Source organism: Emys orbicularis, chromosome 3, assembly GCF_028017835.1.
Source record: "Emys orbicularis isolate rEmyOrb1 chromosome 3, rEmyOrb1.hap1, whole genome shotgun sequence".
NCBI lineage: Eukaryota > Metazoa > Chordata > Testudines > Emydidae > Emys > Emys orbicularis.
In genome coordinates, this window is record NC_088685.1 from 6,888,607 (window position 1) to 6,906,520 (window position 17,914).

The 17,914-nt window shown below is 43.4% G+C and overlaps 1 protein-coding gene across 1 annotated transcript in view; it reads right to left on the minus strand.

The window, feature by feature from the left end:
- The window catches only part of NCOA1 (nuclear receptor coactivator 1), a 247,598-nt gene that overhangs the window by 117,107 nt on the left and 112,577 nt on the right, over positions 1-17,914 (minus strand). The window contains exons 2-3 of the mRNA XM_065400622.1: positions 13,508-13,613; positions 6,390-6,556 (exon numbers count right to left, since the gene is read on the minus strand). Of these exons, the coding sequence (XP_065256694.1) occupies positions 6,390-6,556; positions 13,508-13,596 (256 nt within the window). The 5' untranslated portion in view covers positions 13,597-13,613. The remainder of the gene's footprint in view (positions 1-6,389; positions 6,557-13,507; positions 13,614-17,914) is intronic.

The following is a 17,914-nucleotide window of genomic DNA, read 5'->3' on the forward strand; positions in this document are numbered from 1 at the left end:
CACACGGTCACGATAGCCATGGAATAAACTCCTTTATTTTGGCGATCATGGGATAAATTGACTGGGGCTACCGGATGCTATCTAAATAATCGACATACCAAATACTATGGACACAGAACAGGGGGATGCACCTGCTGAACTAATGAACACAGAAGTAACTGTGGTTCTAAACATTGATCTCCACAGAGCGCTAATGACGTACTACAGCACAGCAGGTGCAGAAGAAAGCAAGCAGCAAAAAAGCAAATACAGTAGGGAAAAAAGGTGGTCCCCCTTGAATATTCTTTGCTGTAGATTTACTTGTAATGCATGTTAGGAGGGTTTTCAAGGACAATCCTCTGTGATGATGTTAGAGTTTGTAGATCCTGATCAAAAGTTCAATACTATTTGATTTATGCTATTAAGATGCTGCATTTAAACTACCACTTTGGAAAGAAATTAAGCACCCTATCAATGGAGAGGTGTTTGGGGCAAAAGATTGGGTGACAGTCTTAAAAGGGACACAGTCAAGGTTGGTAGGGCTAAAAGAGAAAAAATACCATCTCTCTGACAACAGATCCACCAGCACCAGGGACTTCCCCACCCCCTCCTTCCAGAATCTTTCTCGCTATTTGTTTTGTAACACAAAAGGTTAGTGCCTTCACACAAGGAATTTATTTAAAATTCGGAAAAAAATATCCTTCCTCAAACCAAGACACACATCCCAGCAGAGCGGAGCTGCATCCTGTCTTAGAGCAAAGAGTAAGTCTCTCTGTATTTGGCTCCGGGGTGACCTCACCTGGAACAATATGTTCAGTCCTAGGCATCTCACTGCCAGAAAGATATTGATAAATTGAAGGGAGTTCAGAAAGAGCAATAAAATCATTGGGGTTGGATTTGTGACGGAAAATTAAATAAGCTGAATCTGTACACAGTAGTGTGGGTAAGTGAGGATATGAGAACAATCAGAAAACATTTGAAGGTTGTAAACACCAAGGAGGCAGAAGAATTGTAAAGTGTGTGTTTGAAGGAAGGAAGGGGAAGAGAATGCAATGAGCGGTGAAGAGATGAAATTAAAAAAGGGAAAAATCAGAGTGAATTGGGAAACATTTCCTGACTCCATTAACCTCTGGAACAGTGTCCCAGGGGAATAATGGAGGCCCCACCACTTGATAATTAGTAGCAGTATTCTGCAAATAGAACCTAGAAGTCTCAGTGATGGGCCAAGGCCCCACTGTTCTAAGCACTGTACAAATATGTAACAAAAAGATGGCCCTTACCCAAAGAGCTTACAATCTATGTAGGCAACTAAACAATAACAGATAGCATTTACCTATCATGTTCGGTGTTCAAAATACTGCACAGACATTAGTCCTTACAATACTTGTTTGGGGTAGGTGAGTAAATATGCTACCCATTTTTCAGATGAGGAAACTGAGGCACGTAAAGGTAAAGTGACTCGCCCAAGACCACAGAATGAGTCAGCTACACAGCCTGGATTAGAACTCAGCACTTCTTGATTTTCTACCCAGTGCTCATTCCTACAGACCACACTGCCTTTACTGGCCTTTTTAAAGTAACATGGACAAAGCACTATAAAATGTACGATTTCTACTGTACAGCAAGCAGGGCCTTATCGCCATAAAGTCATCTCTTTCTCCCCTCCCGATTGATTTGCAAAACAAAGACTGATTAAATCTCAGAAGCAGGACCTTCTTGGATGTATATCCTGCCTCTCTAGATCAGCTTTTAAGGATTACTATCTCAACTAATTATTAATACCTTCTCTAGCAAGCTGATTTAAAGAGAAGTGGCACAGATCTGTGTAATGGACCTATGGGGGAGACAGGACCTTGGATGGGTTGATCTACATTTGGTAAGTGCATCAGTACAATCCAGGTTATTTCATGGGTCCATCACCATGACGTTTGGGAGCCTTCCTGCAAAGCCCTTAGCAATGTCACTAGCATCTATCATGTGGCCCCACATTCATCCAACAAAAATCTCCCCACCACCAAACTCATTATGGGACAAGTCTCCCAAATTCTTAGGAAACTCCGAACTTCTGAATCTATCTCAGCTCTGCTGCCTCCAGGCATACCCACAATAGCAAGCCTATTAAAAATATTATGTTCAACAAGACACCTGGATTCAATTATTTTTTCCCTTTCACTCCAATGTTGTGTGTGGCCCAAATGACTGCAGTGAGCTTTTGTTCTCGTCCCTGTCTAAGGGACTTTGCTCAAGCACTATCGAAGGCCTGAAAAACAGCATTCACAACATTGCACTAACTCAAAATCTAAAAACTTTTGCGGGACAGATGAGTGCTGAAAAATTAACTTTCTGGACCCTTCCTCTGCTGCATTTATTGCTGTCTTGGCAGATGAATTTCAGGTTGTTGCCACAGCCGCAAACTGCTTGTTCTGCCAACTGTACATTACTAACATTGGAAAGTGTCCAAACCTAGGAATCTTTTCTAAAAGCATTTGCTTCATACTTTAAATAACAGCCGCCAGGCGTGCTGGGGGATGGGGAGGGAGGGCTTAGCTGATATATGTGATGCATTTACAAGATTTCCTGCCTCCTTTTGGTTCCTCCACCATTTTGTGGGACAAAAAGAAATAAGATCCTGCAGAGAGAGAGAGAGAGAGAGAGAGACAAAGATGATTTTGGGGAGGAAGAGCAGAGGAGATGTGACCTCTAAATCTTCAGGAGAAAAACTCTTCAAGGCTGACAGTGGGGGAAAACTTCCACTAGTGAGTGAACACTTGGCAAGAAGCGGCTGAATTGTAGATTGTTTCCATTCATTATGAGCTTACACCTGCTGGCTCCCATAACTTCACAATTTGCAGAGAACTCTGGTAAGTGCTCTGCACTCAACACAGGCTTTCATTTAGGAATTTTCTAACAGAATTTAAAGGGATTTTGTCCCCTACTACTTCATTTAAATTCTCTCCGCCTCTGCTGCTCTGTTTGCAGGTTCAATGTAACATTTCTCCTTTTCCTGTTAATCATGTTCCCCATTGGGCAGATTATTTTAGTTTGCTGTTTTGTTTTGTTTTTAAATTAAGCATTGCAACAATAAAAATGGATTATCGTTTATATATTTCCCTGTGTTAGTGTTGTGCTGTCCACCAAAAATGCCAACAGGTATGTGTCCCAGTGCCAAGAACCCTGCCATACTCTGGTCATTGCTGGCAAACAAGTTACATTCCACAGGTGGGCTCCCTAACAGACAACCAACTGGATGCTCAGATGAGCTTTTAGGTGCATGTGTGGTTTTTTAAAAGCTTGTCTTGCCTACATGCAATCACTATATATATATAGGTGTTTGTAACGTAAGACAAGCTTTACATATCTAGGTGCCCATTTGAACACCTGCATGTGGGATGTGGATTTGTAATTCTTGTGTTAGTGAACACCAGTTGCAGTGCATTAGGAGTAGCAGCACAGGAATGAAGAGCGCACAACAAACTAGCACACATTCTCACGCTCTCTCTCACACATGTAGGTGTCGTAAAACTAATTAATTCCTTAACATCACACCACTGCCAAGTGGGTACATGCCACTTAAATGTCTTGATACCACAAATATACAGCTTTTCATTCAAGAGAGTGCGCGCGCGAGCCCATCTTAACCCATTAGGCTGCACAATGATTACAGATGGATGTTCTAAGACTTCATCTGTCCAACACATTGCAACACATCAAGCTGCTGACTTGACTCGACCACCCAATGTAGTCCTTGCCCCATGTTGATGTAAAATGCTCCACTATTTCTGTATAAGCCTCAAGTCTCAGTCCCATCTCTATCCCTATGGCAATAAGCATGCTCTTGGCTGCTATCGCCCAGCTGTGGCATCAAGGGCTGTACCTGTGAAAGCTTTCACTGTGCCTTTGAGTGCTGTCATAGGCCACATTAAATGCACTCACAAGATGCATGTGACCCTTTTCCTCAGGCAGAGCTTTGGCTTCCCTTGCTCTAAACAGATCATAACGCAAGTCCTCTGGCTCTGCAGTAGATGCTCTGCCATTCACAATGCTTCCGAAGCAAAACCAGAACCTAAGCAATCAGCTGACACTAAGTGATTCTTTGACTGGGGCTACATAGAAATAAAGACAAGGGGAGAACAGAAAGGAGATAAGAAAACAGCCACCACATGTGTCACATTCAATACAAATGCAAGTATTGAAAAAGCTTCTCTTGACCCCAGCACAAATGTACTGACATTTCAACATCTCTCCATCACCTTCTCAGGCTAAATGCCTCTGCAATGAAATGTTTGTTAGCTAAGAAAATGCAGAGGTGAAATTTCATTTCTTCAGCAGTGTGGTGCAGCACCAAATAAGCCGGTAATACAGAACAAAGTTCAAGGAACAATATTTTTAAGTAGCGCTTGTCCTAGTTAATGTTCAGCCCTGCTGTGCAATGTCAAGAAAACTAATGAATACTGAAGTCCAGTAACTAAGAACCTCTTAAGTATTTACCCACTATGAAATTCTTTTCAGATTTCAGCTGTAACCTGAATGAAATCTGAAAACAGTCTCCCTGTTTCTTCGCGACGACAGTACGGCTAAGTAACACACAAAACACTTAATCAGAGATGAATGTTTCACAACTGCCCCCCTTTCCCCCTTTTTAACTCTATGGAGTCCGCGTTCTGCATTTCCATTCCTAAAATAATAGTGTGTGAGGAGGATCCATGCCAGTGACGCCAGCACATACAACCTAAAATGGTATACTCACTGAAGAACTAAATAGGATTGAAGTTAGCGCGCACAGAGACACAAGCCAAGTACGGTGTTTATGAAATCTTCTACATCTGTTACAAGGCAACAATATTTAATTCTGAAAATGTCCAGCATGAATTTTGGCAAAAGGAATTGGCTGAAGCTTGGGCAAGCCTGTCCTACCGCTGTTACTAATGGGTGAAATTCACCCCAAGGACTATGTGATGGCTGCCCCAACCGGGCACCTCCAGAGCTAAAAGCATGAGCTGCTACAGAGTGAGCACAGCTGGGGGCTGTAACAACTCATATCCTCTGCACACTGGCACAGAAGGGGACCTATAACACATACTCACTTGTGGGTTCTATATGCAGCACTTATGCCCGGTTTCTTAAGCCCTTTGGATTTATGTGGCGCATATGGTTTGGGCTTGATCTGCACAGGGGCGAACTTCAGCCCCGAAAGGAATACTTCAAGTGACTTTCATCTGAGGATACCAAAGTGCTTTTCTAACAATAAATTTAGCCGCACAAAGGTGAAGCACGGGAGAATTATCCCTGTCGATACAACGGCTTTAAATGAGGGAGAGGTGGGTCTTTTTCAGACAGAAATGATTCTTCTCTTAATTTTGTTTATGGTGCTCAGACACATCAGTGATGGATGGATAGGTAATGTTTAGATTCATTTTGCAAATGGGGAACCATGTAAGATGAAGTTAAATTAATCACTCAAGGTCACACAATGCGAGCGTGTGGCAAAGCTGGGCAGAAAACCCAGATCGCCTGACTCCCAGTCCTATTGCTGTAACAACTAAACCACTGCCCCACATCCCCAGATCTTCAGCACTGCAGAACTCCTTGGGATGCAAAGCAAAGCTTTCATTTATTGACAAACTGATATAGAAACAGCCCCTTTTTTTCTTTAAAGACCTCCTCATGCCATGTGGAAAGCTTGGAAAAAGCGTTCTATTCCGAGGGCATTCTGAAGGTCTCCTTCCTCTTTTTAAATGACTAGGGACAATGGCACAAAAGTTGGTCTTTAAAGAGTTCATTGTTTCTGGTACTTTCTCCTTGCTTAAAGTCACATAGAAGAGACGAGAAGTCTCGTCTAGAATACAAGCACAAGACTGGGAGCCAGGAAAAATTTCCAAAATCTAATCCCAGCTCCAAAAGCCACGCCCTCCTCAGCCTCTCATCCTACCCATCTTTAAAATGGGTTTAATGCATATGTACCTACCTCACAGTGACATCAGAGATTCATTAGTTAACACACTTGATCCTGTAAACTTCACTTTTAAGAGCAGTCCTGTTCAAATTAATGGGAATGCTCATAGGAGGAAGGATGACTTCTGTGAATTAGAATTGGGCTCAGTGCTGGTAAAGCACTTCCAGGATAAACCAGATAAATGCTCAGCATTAGCGTGTGCAGCCTTATAGCGCTTAACAGATCACTCTGGAAATGAGGACATCGTCACAAACAGAATATTATGACTTCAAGTAACCATCTGCAGAAACAAATGATACTTTCTTTCATGGAAATGCCTTACAAGAAGTGGGAGAAGAAAAACGAGAATTGTGTCTATGTCATGGTTATTGTTTGTAACTTAATCAATGCTGCAGATGGAACCTTAACATGGTCTTTCTATCAGGCTCACAGCCACAGAGTTCAATTCAAGCCTTACCTTGTTCCAACCTCTTCATCTGCTGGATTTGGTCGACCGTCTTCTTTAGAATCTTGCATTTGTCTGGCTTGACACTCAGGGTGTCGATGTCACCAATGTTTGCCGAGAGCAGCTCCGCCAGCTCCTCTAAGTATTTATTCTCCTGCTCCCGGCGTCGCTTTTCATTGCTGTGACAAAACAAAACTCCAGGTTAATGACTTTCCCACTGCTTCCCCCAAACAGGCATGAGTGTCTCTAATACGCACCCAGAAACTTTTCTGCTTAGAGACAGGACTAAGCTGCAATCTGAATGTCTACAAAACGCAGGATGATTTGGCTCAGGCCCTTGTCTATTTTTATGCAGAATGAGTCACAGAATGAAAGCCCAGGAAGACAAGCACAATGCAGACTCAAAGAAGATCTCTTTACAACAACCAACATTCAGGACTCCTTGCTTATTTCAGAAAGTGAACTATAAACCTGCAAAGCCACTTGGCTTGCCAAAGCCAGCATTCAAGCTGGTGCAAAGCAGTCCTAACTTCACACACAAAGGATCAACAAAGCCCAGCGAAGTCAATTAAAAATAAAATGTGAATCAACAGTGGCAGGACTGGGATGAAAAGCAGTATTGCTATTGGTATCATCCCAACAAATGCCAACAGCAGCTCTGCTCCTTGAGGTCAGAGCCAAAGGAGAGGGCCAAATACTTCTCCATGAACTCTTTCCCTATGGCAAAATTCAGAGGTGTGGACAAACTGCAAACAGCTGAGCTGTAACTTGGCTCTCATGAGAGTCCCTCTAGAGACTGTAACATATTTCTGTGCCAGAGACACTGCGAGCAGGAAAAGTGGGTAATGAACTGCGCTGTGACACACACATGCCCCCCTCTCTATCACTAACCTCTACTGGGTGGAATCAGAACTGCTCAAATGTGCATCATAGGCCTTATACGGTTAGCAGTATAATGGACTAGTAAGTAAAAATGTACATATACACACTATTTGCTAAATAAAAGTCCTTATAAAAACAGTCAAATCACCTTCCTTGCAACCTTTAGACAGACACAGAATAATAAATGATTTCAAAAAATACTGTCTAAAAATGGATTATTCTCAGTAATTAACAAGCTGGTGTGACATGAATGGTAGGTCACAAACAAGCCACAATTTTGAAACTGAACTAGAACAGTTTCCAGATCATAAGACAAATGCTACAAGGTCTATTCATCGGATGGAAAGAGACAGGGAAAATTAAAAGGAATATGTTGGGGACTGAAAATTATCTGAGCATGCAGTCAAGTTCTGTCTGGCAAGTGCGGGAGAGGTTGTGCAGAGGAACAAGCTAAAGGCTGCAAAAAGTGATCAGTTTCATCTTCTGTATGTGGCAGTCACTGTTAAAAGTGGACACATACAAAATGTTTACGACCAGCGTACAGCTAGCAGCACCCTGATATGTCTGCAGCTACTGCTTAGAGATTATTCCATTCCCAAATATCCAGCCAAGTACACACCCACACCCATAGGAAAAACTCTATGCACACACTGCACAGATGTTCCGGGGTTTACAGATTTGTTCCTTTTTCGTATTCAATTCAAACAATATTAAATTTTTTCTGCTAGCCTTGACAGGTGTGCACTCTCCTCTTCACTCTGGCTTGGATGCTCTGTAAACAACTAACAATTGCACACACTCCTAGATGGACCATCATGCCCCTCACCGTTCTGGAACTCTGGCTCTTCCCTCGTGCCTCCATTAGACTGAGGTTCACCTTCCTACACCTTCTTGTCCTTTCTCCTCCCCCAAACCGCTGCACATAGGGTTGAGAAGCCAGAGCGTTAACTTTCTGATCAGCTGACACAGCAGATCAGCAGCCAGCTGGTCTCCCAGAAGAATCTGTATTTTGAAAAAAAATCAACTACCTGACTACGGGCAACTCCACAGCGTGGAGAAAAGGAATAAAATTTCTGGTCTGATTTGCCAACTCTATGTAGCTTAGATTCAGGCCTGGTCTACACTACCCGCCTGAATCGGCGGGTAGAAATCGATCTCTTGGGGATCGACTTATCGCGTCTCGTCAGGACGCGACAATCGATCCCCGAATCGACGCGCTTACTCCACCAGCGGAGGTGGGAGTAAGCGCCGTCGACTGGGAGCCGCGGCAGTCGATTTTGCCGCCGTCCTCACAACAGGGTAAGTCGGATCTGATACGTCGAATTCAGCTACGCTATTCGCGTAGCTGAATTTGCGTATCTTAAATCGACCCCCCCCTGTAGTGTAGATGTAGCCTAAGTCAAGCTCCCTGTTAAGTGACAGGTAACAAGTGACTGCTAGGCCTTTTCGGGAGACGGGCAGCATTGTCCAATAACTTTTACAGGATCAGATAATGATTGGCTGCTAATTCAGGAGTGTGTACAGTTAGTCATTCTCCCAGCAGGCAGCTGACCACAAAGTGGTAGCTGTATCATATCCAAACAAATAGTTAAATGTTAATGTGAACAGGCTAGCGGCAAGTCTGAGTTCCACCTTCTGCAAAATTGTTGGCTCTGTCCAGGCTATCATCTTATCCTCTTTTTGTAACCGGTATCAGTGAAATCTGAAGTAACTTGTGCTCTAGGAAGTGACCCACTTACATCAAGGGAAGGACTAAACTGTGCCCAATTACATTAGCTCCAGGGATCTAATGTACTTGGCAGGGACCTAGAGGTACGTGAAAGAGAACATCTATCTGAAAAGTGTGATCTCCCCACCCCCACTCCCATATGCATTTCAAAGGAGATGGTCTATTAACACACAAAAAGAACAGGAGTACTTGTGGCACCTTAGAGACTAACAAATTTATTTGGGCATAAGCTTTCGTAGGCTTCATCAAGTGGGTTTTAGCCCACGAAAGCTTATGCCCAAATAAATTTGTTAGTCTCTAAGGTGCCACAAGTACTCCTCGTTCTTTTTGCTGATACAGACTAACAAGGCTACCACCCTGAAACCTATTAACATACAGTAACTACTCAACAGAGCATGCTGTAGAGAGGCCAATACATTTTTTTGTTAAGTTACCAAAGAGAAATATGAGGCACAATGCCAAAGGTCTGAGATTTCATAAGTTAAAAGGTAAAAGTTTGAATTAAAGAAAAAGAAAAAGAAAAAGAAAGAAAAACTGCAATCAATCTGTTTGCAAAAACAACTAAAGCAAATCTAGTAGATCACTTTATAAGCAAGTCACAGAAACACCCCACATACCACATTGAGCCATGCAGATGAATACTGAGCAGCAACCAAGTTCACTGCAGTGAGTCATTTTGCAAAACATTCAGACTCACACACAGGTGGGTCCTCTTTGCTTATTAAAGGGCAGGTAAACGTCTCAATAGAGTCGAATAGGTATTTCAGTTAAGGTCAAATTAATTTCCTCCCCTCTTTGCAAATCAAAAGGGAAAAAGCAGAAAAGCTACTTGTTGTGGGTGAACTCATTTGGTGAAAAAAAAAAACTTAATGTCACTGTTGCTGTGGCAACTTTCAAGTTGTGGGAGGGAGAATAGGCCAATTTTCCCTACATAAAAGCATCAGGAGAATATTATAGCAGTGGGCTGTTCTTTATGACTCTGGAGTATCATCACAGTAACTGTGAAACCGTCCAGGCTTTTACACAGGAATTCTGAAATTCAAGAAGCTCCGTAGCATGCTATACTCCAGCCTTTGAACAAGATGTGGAGCAGGAAGTTGTCTCTGCCAGTCACCGGTGGAAGTTAAAACATCTCATTAGCACTTTCTGAAGAGAGGAGGATATAATGCCGGGGCACTGGCCAACATTCCCTCTCCAGGGGAAACACATTCCAGTGTCTAAATCGGCGAGAAAGCTCCTAATAGCTGCCACGTTTGCCTACAGGTATCCCAGTAAGCACTTTGCAAAGTGCTTTTCGATACCTTATGTGTAGGGGTCTACTTAAAATGCAGAGAAATCACACAATTTTTGCGGGTTGGTCATGGCATAAATAGCAAATTTTGCAGATGTGTTACACATCTGTGAAATTTCCTATTTATGCCATGACTGACCCATGAAAAATGTGTGATTTCTCTGCAGCGTTTCTCAAACTAGGGGCCTGGACCCAAAAGGGGATCGCAAGCCTATTAGGGGAGTTGCAGTATTGCCACCCTTACTTCTGCGCTGTTGCTGGTGGCAGCGTTGCCTGAAGCTGGGAGGCGGGAGAGCGGCAGCTGCTGCCTAGGTGCCCAGCTCTCAAGGCAGCACCACCGCCAGCAGCAGCTCAGAAGGTTGGCAATACCATACGTCCGTTATTTCTCTACAGCTGTTGGCCATAGTACTGCCTGCAGACCTGGGCGCCCAGCCAGCAGCCACTGCTCTCTACTCTGCCTTCGGAGCTGGGCGGCCAGAGAGAGGCAGTGCTGCCGTCAGCAGCTGCAGAGAAGTAAGGGTGCCATGGTATTGCCACCCTTACTTCTGTGCTGCAGCAGCACTGCCTTCAGAGATAGGTGCCCAGACAGCAGCCATCGCTCTCTGCTCTGCCTTCACAGCTGGGCAGCCGGAGACCATATTTCAAGGGTGAGACCATTTTTCACAGTCCATGACGCGATTTTCACGGTCACGAATTTGGTAGACCCCTACTTATGTGTGAAAGGAGCTGTAAAATCCATTCTACTGTCCTAGCCTGCTCTTACTCTGAATATTCTTAAGGATTTTCTGTATCTGTATAGTAAGGTTTCTGAGGGAGTGATCACTACAGAGTGGAGAATGAGAAAGCTAGTTAGAAAAGACAGGTTTCAGTGGTAGCCGTGTTAGTCTGTATCAGCAAAAGGTGCCACAAGGACTCCTCGGTTTTTTTAGTTAGAAAAGAAAATGCATGGCCGGTTTAAGGGCTTTACTATTGGGCTGTGAGCCAGGTTTCTTAATAAAGAAAGGAGTTATAATAAATATATGAAACAGAACCATGCACATTCTTATTTATTTAGGCAATGGAGTCTTCAAGAACAGGCATACAGGCCTTCTTCGCTCCACACAGACACTAGACATGGACTGTGCTTGAGGGACTGTAGCGGGGTGATTACCCCGCTCCTGCCCTGAAGGGCTTAAAACAGCCAGGGAGAGGGCTGTGGCAGGGAAAAGCTAGGCTGATTGGGGAAGTAGCCACAGCTGGGCTATGCCCCAATCAGGCCCAGCTGGTCCCTATAAAAGGCTGTGAGCCAGAGGCCCAGGAGCAGTCTCTCTCTGCATTCAGAGAGAGAAGGGCCTGGCTGCAGGGAGCTAGAGACAGAGTACCTGAGTGGAGCAGGGCTGAGGAGCTGGGGAGCTCCAGCCTGGAAAGCCCCAGGCTGCGGCCTAGCAGAAGGCCAAGGGGGTACTGGGGTTTGCAGAGGGCAGCCCAGGGGTAGGCCAAGGCAGCAGGTCCAAACCCAACCTTGCCAGTGATGAGTAGGCTTATACTGCAGTCTGCCCCAGGGCATGGGGCTAGACCATGACTGGCAGTAGCCTTATACTGAGGTGAGGTGGGGATAGTGGGTGGGGGTTCCCCAGGGAGGGGAGACCCTAAGACTGAGGGGTTACTGCCAGGGGGGCAGCGCCCCAGATAACAGGGCACCGGGGTCCTGGGAGGGACACGGGGCCAGTGGCAAGGCGGATCACCGGCCTGCAGAGGGCGTTCCAAGGTTGGCAGACCTAATTCCTGAGGATGACCAGCAGGAGGTGCTGTGGTGGTGAGTTCCAACCCCGTTACAGGGACAAAGGGTGTTAATTTCTAAGGGAATGATCTGGCTCCACTTGAAACACTAGAATTAATGGGATTGGGCTCTAAGGCAGACTCAGGGTTTTATGCAGGCCTAGTACAAGTGGTAGAGTTTTGATTCAAAGATCTGCTCTCCTACACAATGGCAGAAATGGCAAATGTCTCACAGTACCATAAAGTCTTTGCTAGGGATGGAAATAAGTGCTACCAAAAAAGTGTTTCTTATAGAATTACTGCAGTTTACACCAACTGTACTGTTTGATTTTTTTTAACTTGATGGCATAGTTAGGCTATGAACCCAAGTCACCATTGCAATTAGGCACTGCTGGAAGACCTGGAAATTCTGTAGAAGATTCACTGCTAGAGGAGGGGAGAGGCAGTCACTGAAAAGGTGAGTAGAAAATATCTGAAGTTAATAAACAGAATCATCTTAAATCTCTTTACTAGATTATTAACTTACTGCGCCACTTATATTTACAGTCTAGAAACTGTCACAACTTCAGTCAAATACAAAATGTCCATACATGTGCAAAACTGACAGAAAGCAAACATTGAGCATTGTCACTGCACATGAGCAAAACAGCTTCATAGGTAGCAGTGGCACACACTTAACCGTGGCACTAAAATGCAAAAAACTCTTTCCTAACATAGGGTGCACCAAAAAGGAAACAGCCAGACTTGACAGATTCACACCATTGCCACCATTTTAGCTACAATGCTCACAACTACATAAATCAGGATGACATACATATAGGATTTGCTTACCATTAACCAACTGGCAGCATAATGGAAAAATTACTGGGAAAGCCACACACAAAGAGTAGATTTCTAGAGCAAGCTGAATTATGAAAGGAATCTGCCATTAGGGCTGTTTGGACAATCACATGGAAAGGACTATAATTTAGACTAACGTGTCTCCTGAATGTACCATGGTGTAAAAGAATCTCATCACCAAGGTCTTTGGAACCTGACAGAAATATGCATTGCTTGGGCACCCTGTAGGGAGGCATAAGCCTTGGGCTGGCCTGAAGAACTCACACACGGCTTTGACGTTCACAAGTAATGCAACCATCCCTAACTCATACCAAGAAAGCCCTCTCGCTATCTCCCCATGCCACCACCAAGTGCTCTCAATTTATAAATCAATCAATTAACTTTGATAATGAGCCTCTATCATCAGTTGCCACCTAAAAGCAAGAAGAGCAGATGGGAAGTTATATTTCCATCATGTTCCCTCTTCCACCACAATCACTAATAAAAGTAGAGCTGAGTTCTGGTGGGAAGTGTGAACATTTATGAGTAGATGAAACCTGCTCCATCTGCTCAAGCAGACGGGACAGAACGATGTGGTTAGAATGACAAAGTAGCCAAGTGGGAGAAATGGATTTGGAACAGCGCACGTACCTCTGGGCCAACGTATCACACGGCGACCCCTTCCTCTTCCGGGAATCAGGGTTAGCAGGGTCTGTTGAACTGTCCCCAAGGCCACTCATGTTGAGCTACTTTGCACCTGTACACGAAAGAGAAACACGAATTAGGAACCTGACAGGGGGAGGAGCTTACAACCAGGTAATGAATGATTCATACACAGGAATGCCAGACAGCAGGAATCCAGTGACCACTGAATAGTAAACTAGTCCAGCAGCCAATTGCTCTTAATGTTAAACATCTTCTCCCTAATCTCCCACCAGAACACGGTACCTTCTTCAGTTTACGCCTTGTCCCACCAACTTGTAAAGGAAGCTTAAGTAGAAAGCACCGCAAGTGGAGAAAAGAGACCATGTGTATTACCACCTTGAAGGTATTTCTCTCACACAAGCCCTCACCCTCTATATCCCTTTTCTTCTATACGATATGGATTGAGCTCCCTCAGTTTCCCCTGCCCCCATAGCTTTTAAATCTGGTTCTTGAATCATTTCCATTGCCCTTCTCTGTTTTTTCCCCAATACCCTCAAACAATAAGGTTAAGCACAGCACCCACTACTCCAGATATGATCTTCACAGGGCTCTGTGCACGGGGGCATCACCAGCCTTGTTATTATGAGAGCACTCTATATACAGGGAAGAACTGATTTTTTTATTTTATTTTTTGGCAGTATGACACAGTTAGGTGATTTTCAGTTACTCCTTTAGCATCCTCTGGTTTCTCTGATTTCTAGATAGCTGCCCCACCCCCTCACATTTGCATTTGTGCTATCTACTCTCTCTCTCTCTCTCTCTCTCCCTCTCTCTCTGTATATGACTTTACATTAATTGGAAATAACTCATCTTGTTGGATGTAACATCTCCCCCTCACAAAAAATTTTTTTCATCATCTCCCTTTGCAGTTGGACTTCTGTGTTTGGTACCTCTTCCATTTTGCATCAGTGTTGATTTAAGACCTTCCATTAGTGTAGAGATTCCCAGACTGTGGTTGGTAGGCCACTAGGCGACTGGTCGCATGGCAGGCCAGTGGCGCTCTTTGTTTCCAGCTCCATTAAAAGAAGCTTTTTTTAAAAAAAACAACCTATTATCATTGTCCCATGAATGCAATTGCTATAGCTGCTGCAGTGATGTTATGGGATTGTCGACGGAAGGAGGTGGGGTCCATGCAAGAGGACATAAAAGAGGTAAGTGTACTTTAGACACCCATTCTATTAAGATGTGGTCCGCATTAGGAAAGTGTTTGCAAATCCCTTCCCCACAGCTTTAATCAAATTCCTAAGCAGTGAGGGTTACAATATCCCATTTGCTACCACTCTACATGCATCTGACGAAGTGAGTATTCACCCACGGAAGCTTATGCTCCAATACATCTGTTAGTCTATAAGGTGCCACAGGACTCTGTCGCTTTTTACAGATCCAGACTAACACAGCTACCCCTCTGATACTCCTCAATTAGGAGTTTTTAAAATACAACCATACTTATTTAAACAAAGAAGTGACAAAATTCCAAATATACTGACAAGAATTTTCAAAAGTAACTGGTGATTTGCGGTATTTCAATACAGTACCTGATATTACTATCCTGCAATTTCTCCATATAATGTAGGCTGCCTTTTATTTTATTTTTAATATTATTTGTACTACCACAGCATCTAGGCACGTGAGTAACGGACGAGAACTCCACTGTATTAGGTGCTGCACAAATAGAAAAATAAAAAATGATCTCTGCCCCAAAGAGTTTACAATCTAAGCAGAAGAGAAGAATCAACAGATGGATACAGAGAGATGGGGGGAGTACAAGGAATCAATGAGGCAACATTGGTCAGCATGATACACAGTGGTCTCAGCACACCAGCAGTCTAACTGTTAAGTTTTTTGTAGACAACAGAGCAAAGGAGAGACTTTTAAAGAAGGATTTGAAGGACAATGAAGTAGCTTTATAGATGTTTACAGGAAGCTCCTCCCAAGGGTGAGGGGCAGCATAGGAGTAAGCATGAAGGTACTTGTTTAAAAATTTAACAAGTGGGCAAGGGATGCTGGCATCATGGGCTGATCAGAGATGGGGATCGACATCTCACTGCTGAATCAGAGATGATAGGTTGTGTAGAACCTTGGATGCGAAGACAAGCAGCTTATATTTGATTCATTAGAGAAGGGGGGAGGGAAAAGAGGGGGTAACATGGCAAAGCGATGGGCTAGGAGAATGATCTTTGCAGCAGCAGTCTCAATAGATATGAGCGGGGCAAGATTGCATTTGTCAAGGCCAGAGAACAGGATGTTGCAATATTCGAGACACAGGATGGTGAGTGCCTGGATGAGAGTTTTAGATGTATGGATGGGTAGGAAAGGCTGTATCTTAAGGGTGGTTAATTAGCTTTCTTTCTAGCACTGCTAAAATCCAGGCCACCCGTTCTCTTAAGTTATTAAGCTATATTTTTAAAAGTGGGTTATTTAAAATTAAACACTTAAACCAATTTGAGAGACAACCCCTTCCAGATACTTGCCTCATGGCTTTCTACACTCAATGACACACACAGAAATTCCCAAAACAAATGATCTGGTAGTAGTGGGGGACTTTAACTACCCAGACATCTGTTAGAAAAGAAATACAACAAAATACAAAATTTCCAATAAGTTCTTTGGAATGTATTGGGAATAACCTTGTGTTTCACAAGGTGGAGGAAATAGGCAGCAGGAAAACCATTTTGGACTTGATCCTGACTAACAGAGGAATTGGTTGCAAATTTGAAGGTGGAAGGCAGTTTGGGTGAAAGTGATCATGAAATAACAGATTTCATGATTCTACGTAAAAGAAGGAGTAAGAGCAGCAGAATAAGGACAATGGACTTCAAAAATGCAGACTTTAACAAACTAAGAGAGCTGCTACCTAAAGTCCCATGAGAAGAAAATCTAATGGAAAAGGAAGTTCAGGAAAGCTGGCAGTTTCTCAAAGAGATGTTAAAGGAGCAACAGCAAACTATCCCAACACAATGAAAAGATAGGAAGACTAGTAAGAGGCTAAAGAGCTTCTGATTCAGGAGCTATATTGATTACTTGACAATAAAAAAAGGAATCCTACAAAAAGAGGAAAGAATGGACAAATTGCTAAGGAGAAGTACAAAAGAATAACACAAGCAAGTAGGGACAAAAGCAGAAAGGATAAGGAATTTTACTTAATGACTTAGATAACGGAATGGAAAGTGTGCTTATAAAATCTGCAGATGACACCAAGCTGGAAGGGGTTGCTAGAACTTTGGAGAAAAGGATTAAAATTCAAAACAACCTTGCCAAAAAGAAGTATTCGTCTGAAATCAACTAGATGAAATTCAGTAAAGACAAGTGAAAAGTACTACACTTAGGAAAGAAAAATCAAATGCACAACTACAAAATGGGAAACAACTGGCTATGCAGTAGTACTGCTGATAAGGATTTGGGTATACAGGTACAGTGGATCACAAATTGAATATGAGTCAACAATGTGATGCAGTGTTATTGTAGCTGTGTTACTCCCAGGATATTAGAGACACAATGTGATGCATTTGAGAAAAAAGATATTATTATTCTGGGGTGTATTAACAGGAGTGTCATACACAAGACATGGAAGGTAACTGTCCTGATCTACATGGCACTGGTGAGGCCTCAGCTGGAGTACAGTGTCCAGTGCTGGGCACCACCCTTTAACAAAGATGTGGATAAATTGGAGAGAGTCCAAGGGACTGCAGCAAAAATTATCAAAGGTTTAGAAAACCTATGAAGAAAGTTTTAAAAACTGGGCACGTTTAGTCTTGAGAAAAGAAGGAGAGGGCGGGGGAAGAGAGACCTGATAACGGTCTTCCAGTATGGTTAAGGGCTGTTATAAAGAGGACGGTGATCAATTATTCTGCATGTCCAATGAAAGTAGGACAAGAAGTAAGTGGCTCAGTTTGCAGCAAGGGAGATTTAGGTTAGATATTAGGAAAAGCTTTCTAGCTATAAAGATAGTTAACTACTGGAACAGGCTTCCATGGGGGGCTGTGGAATGCCCGTCACTGTAGGTTTCTAAGAACAGGTTAGATAAACGCCTGACAGGGACGGTCTAGGTTTACATGGTCTTGTCTCGGTGTGGGGGGCTGGACTAAATGACCTTAGAGCTGGAAGAGTCCTCGAACATTTCTATGATTCTGGGACACACTTACTCAGCTTTGTATGGCTTGACAAACCAGCCAGATACTCTCAAAGGGTCAGATCCTGCAAGATGACAATCACTCTCGACTCCCACTGGCTTCATAAAGTTGGGCTCTAAGGGTGGGATTTTCAAAAAAGCTCAACACTGGCATAAGCCCTGCCCCCACTGCAGGTAGTGATAAAACTCCCATTGACTTCAAAGGGAGCAGAGTTAGACCAACA